The sequence below is a fragment of the Gekko japonicus genome, unplaced genomic scaffold (genome assembly GCF_001447785.1).
Source record: "Gekko japonicus isolate JY-2015 unplaced genomic scaffold, Gekko_japonicus_V1.1 scaffold961, whole genome shotgun sequence".
NCBI lineage: Eukaryota > Metazoa > Chordata > Lepidosauria > Squamata > Gekkonidae > Gekko > Gekko japonicus.
The window spans coordinates 142,257-146,489 of record NW_015175384.1 but is presented as its reverse complement, the minus strand read 5'-3'; the positions used below and the strand labels follow the sequence as shown (position 1 = coordinate 146,489).

The 4,233-nt window shown below is 52.3% G+C and overlaps 1 protein-coding gene across 4 annotated transcripts in view; it reads right to left on the bottom strand.

Moving 5' to 3' along the window:
- Positions 1-4,233, bottom strand: part of MAP4K5 (mitogen-activated protein kinase kinase kinase kinase 5) — a 159,601-nt gene that overhangs the window by 30,851 nt on the left and 124,517 nt on the right. For all 4 annotated transcript variants that reach the window (XM_015425604.1, XM_015425605.1, XM_015425606.1 and 1 more), the window contains one exon: positions 2,518-2,615. In XM_015425604.1, coding sequence (XP_015281090.1) covers positions 2,518-2,615 — 98 coding nt within the window. The remainder of the gene's footprint in view (positions 1-2,517; positions 2,616-4,233) is intronic.

Sequence of the window (4,233 nt, the reverse complement as noted above, 5' to 3'; positions counted from 1 at the left end):
TGGATCAGACCAGTGGTACGAGTGGTACATCTAGTCCAGCATCCAGCCTCACACAGCGGCCAGCCAGTTCCTCAGGACAGCCAACAACAGGGTGCTGAGGTCTTCATAAAAAACATCAGAAGAACCCTCCTGGACCAGACCAGTGGTCCATCTAATGCAGCATCCCGTCTCACACAGTGGCCAGCCAGTTCCCCTGCAGGGCCAACAACAGGGCAGAGAGGACGAAGAAGAAGAAGAGATTGGATCTATACCCCGTCCTTCACTCGGAGTCTCAGAGCGGCTTACAAACTCCTTTCCCTTCCCCTCCCCACAACAGACACCCTGTGAGGCAGGTGGGGCTGAGAGAACTCTTTTCAGGACTGTTCTTGAGAGAACAGCTCTGAGAGAACTTGTGACTGATCCAAGGTCACACCAGCAGCTGCATGTGGAGGAGGAGTGGGGAATCAAACCCGGTTCTCCCAGATTAGAGTCCGCACTCTACCTGGTAAACTCTGGCAAAGCTGATTCCCCTCCCCCTCCCCCGCTGCCCCAAGATTTGGGGGTAATCTAGAGTCTCTGGACCCATTTGGGGCAACTGGTTAAAACTGCCAGACTTCTCAAAACGGGCCCAAAATATCTGAATGACCCCAACTCCTCCCAAAGGCATGGAGGCCCTGGTGATTCTGACGACTGTCATCAGGATGTGCCTGGACAGAAGGGCCTCCAAGGCGGTCATTAAACCGGCTGGCACCTCTCCCTCGCACTAATTACACGCCTTCTTAGATAAAGGTATAAACTCGTAAAAGGTTCACTGCCTGAGATGGATCTCAGATCTGAAAACCTCTGCCCTTTCCACTATTGTGGACCTGAAAAACCTTAGCTAATGTTGTTAACTCAACAGAAGCATGGTATTCAGATCACGCAAAATGATGGTATCGCTTTACTCTGCTCCGGTTAGACCTCACCTAGAGTATTGTGTTCAGTTTTGGGCACCACAATTTAAGAAGGATTTAGACAAGCTGAAGCGTGTCCAGAGGAGGGTAACGAAGATGGTGAGGGGTCTGGAGACCGAGTCCTATGAGGAAAGGTCGAAGGAGTTGGGTGTGTTTAGCCTGGAGAGGAGACGACTGAGAGGTGATATGAGAACCATCTTCAAGTCCTTGAAGGCCTGTCATCTAGAAGATGGGGAGGAGTTGTTTTCTGTTGCCCCAGGAGGTAGGACCAGAACCAATGGGTTGGAATGAAATCAGAGGAATTTTCAGATAAACATTAGGAAGAACTTCCTGACAGAGCGGTTCCGCAGTGGAACAGGCTTCCTCGGGAGGTGGTGGGCTCTCCTTTGGAGGTTTCCAAGCAGAGGCTAGACGGTCATCTGACAGCACTGCTGATTCTGTGAACTTAGGCAGATCATGAGAGGGAGGGAAGGAAGGGTTGCCTCAGCGCTTAGTTCTCGTGGCCGTTTCTTACACACCCAGGGAAATGCTGATTGCCACTTTGGGGTCAGGAAGCAATTGTTTCCCGGGCCAGTTTGGCCGGGGATCCTGGAGGGTTTATTTATTTATGTATTCGATTTTTACCCAGCCCTCCCAGCAGAGCCGGCTCAAGGCGGCTTACATAACCAGTATAAAACACTGCAATGTAACAATAATATCGCAAGTATAAAAGCCATCAGTACACAATTTAAAACTATAAATATTACAACATATTAAAGTGCTCAATCCTCGGCGTACAGTCAGCTACTTGATATTCCTCAAATGTCCGGGCGGGCGGCTCGAGCTGTAATTATGGGACCCAGATGGTCGGGCTCACTCTTCATAGGCTGTCAAATACCAATTGTGGCAGTGGTGGCGGCAGCGGCTGCAAAAGCCTGGCGGAAGAGCTCCGTCTCGCAGGCCCTGCGGAACTCTAACAGGTCCCGCGTGGTCTTGATCTCCTCCGGGAGCTTGTTCCACCAGAGCGGAGCCGCCACTGAGAAAGTTCTTCTCCCCACTTCTGGGCACAGAGAAGGGGTCCCTGGGGGTGGGGGAGGTGTTTGTGAATTTCCTGCCTTGTGCAGGGGGTTGGACTAGATGGCCCTGGAGGTCCCTTCCAACTCTTATGATCCTATGACCCTATGAGTATGGCTTATCAAGCACCGTTTTCCAAAGAGAGCTAGATTCGATTCCGGTAGCACCAACAAGATTGGGGGGGGGGGATACGCTCTCAAGAGTCAAAGCTCCCTCTGTCGGATCCGTTCGACTCTTGAAAGCTCCTACTCCAAAAACCTTGATGGTCTCGAAGGTGCTACGGGCCTCAAATCTACCAGTTCTACGGCAGACCGACACGGTGAACCTCTGGAACCATTTGCAAAGACGGGAGGCCCCCCCCCCAGAACTGAGGGGTGGCAGAGGCTGGGAAGCAAGGAAGGCTGCTCTGCTCTGCCCACTTGGAGGATACTTCTGTTTCCTCTCTGTTATCCTGACCGCTCTCTGGGAAACCAGACAAGGACGAAGTGCCGCAGTCGGGCCAAGCGACGGAACGGAGCACAAAAACACCCACCGGATAATCTCGCTTCTCCTTTTTCCGCGGCAGCTGCGGCACGTGTCCCGAACCGTCGGCGTTTTCCTCGGGGAGCTTTGGCACCGTGTCTCCATTTCCTAAACAGAATTTCAGGAGCATGTAAACACCATGTGGGGGAAGACAGGGTTACGCAAACTGGGGGGGGGGTAGTGTGTGTCTGTTTGTCACAAGAAATGCTAATGCCAGCTATAAGCCATTGATTACCAAATTTGCAAGTACATAAGAAAATAAGAGAAGCCAATACTGGGTCAGGCCAGTGGCCCATCCAGTCCATCACTTTGTGTCACACAGTGGCCAAAAACACCAGGGGCCCTCAGGAGGTCCAGCAGTGGGGCCAGGACACTAGAAGCCCTCCCACTGTTGCCCCTTCCCCAAGCACCAAGAATACAGAGCATCCCTTGCCCCAAACACAAGAACATAAGAGACGCCATGTTGGATCAGGCCAATGGCCCATCCAGTCCAACACTCTGTGTCACACAGTGGTCAAAAATACCAGGGGCCATCAGGAGGTCCACCAGTGGGGCCAGGACACCAGAAGCCCTTCCACCGTTGCCCCCCACAAGAACCAAGAATACAGAGCATCACCTGCCCCAGCCTGTGAGTTCCTATCTATACCTTGTGGCTAAGAGCCACTGAGGGACCTCTGCCCCAGATGTTTCTCATAAGAACATAAGAGAAGCCAATGTTGGATTAGGCCAATGGCCCATCCAGTCCAACACTCTGTGTCACACAGTGGCTAAAACCCGGGGGCCATCAGGAGGCCCTCCAGCAGGGCCAGGACACTAGAAGCCCTCCCACCGTTGCCCCCCCGCCAAAGCACCAAGAATACAGAGCATCACCTGCCCCAGCCTGAGAGTTCCTAGAACTACAGTCAGTCTGCACATGTTGAAAAGCTATCTTCTTCATCATCATCATCAGCAGCAGCAGCAGCAGCAGCAGCAGAATTATTATTTTCCTATTTATGAATTGCCTATTCCCTGCAATGTAAGGCTCTAGGCGATGTACAACCAAAAACCAAAAAAGGATGACTACATTATTTCAGATGGCGTCAGACGATTTCTGAGACAGGCGGCAGAGTTTAAAAAAAATATGGAAGATTCAAATTCACTATGCAGATTTGGGGTATTCATTATGCAGGTTTTGCCTCACAGCCCACCAGCTGGGCCAATCAGAACTCCTGATGAGTAAGAGCAGCTGAGCAGCGGAACGGGCTGCCTGGGGAGGCGGTGGTGGGCTTCCCTGAACTGGGAGTCTCCAAGCAATAGCTGGACAAACCCTTGTCAGGGATGCTCTAGGCCAGGGGTGGCGAAACTCTGGCTCGGGAACCACATGCGGCTCTTTCACACGTATTGCGTGGCTCCCGCTACAGTGACTGGGGAAGCAAAGGGGAGGCATGCCTCCTCAACTGCTCTTCCCTTCCCCAGCCAGCGCAGAGAAAGAAAGCAACTTGGACTTTAAATGCATTCTCAAAGCCCTCCTATCCCCGCCAGCCAGCTTGGAGCAGGTGTTTCTCCCTTTAAATCCCTTCTCCAAGCCAAGCTAGCCAGCAGGGGGTGGGGTGGAGTGGGGCTTGGAGGACACATTTAACGTTAAAGCTGCTTTCTTTCCACCTCTCCCTCCCTCCCCCCATCTACTTGCTCTCTTTCCACCTTTCTTTCTTTCCACCTTTCTTTCTCTCTCTCTTTCTCCCCTCCC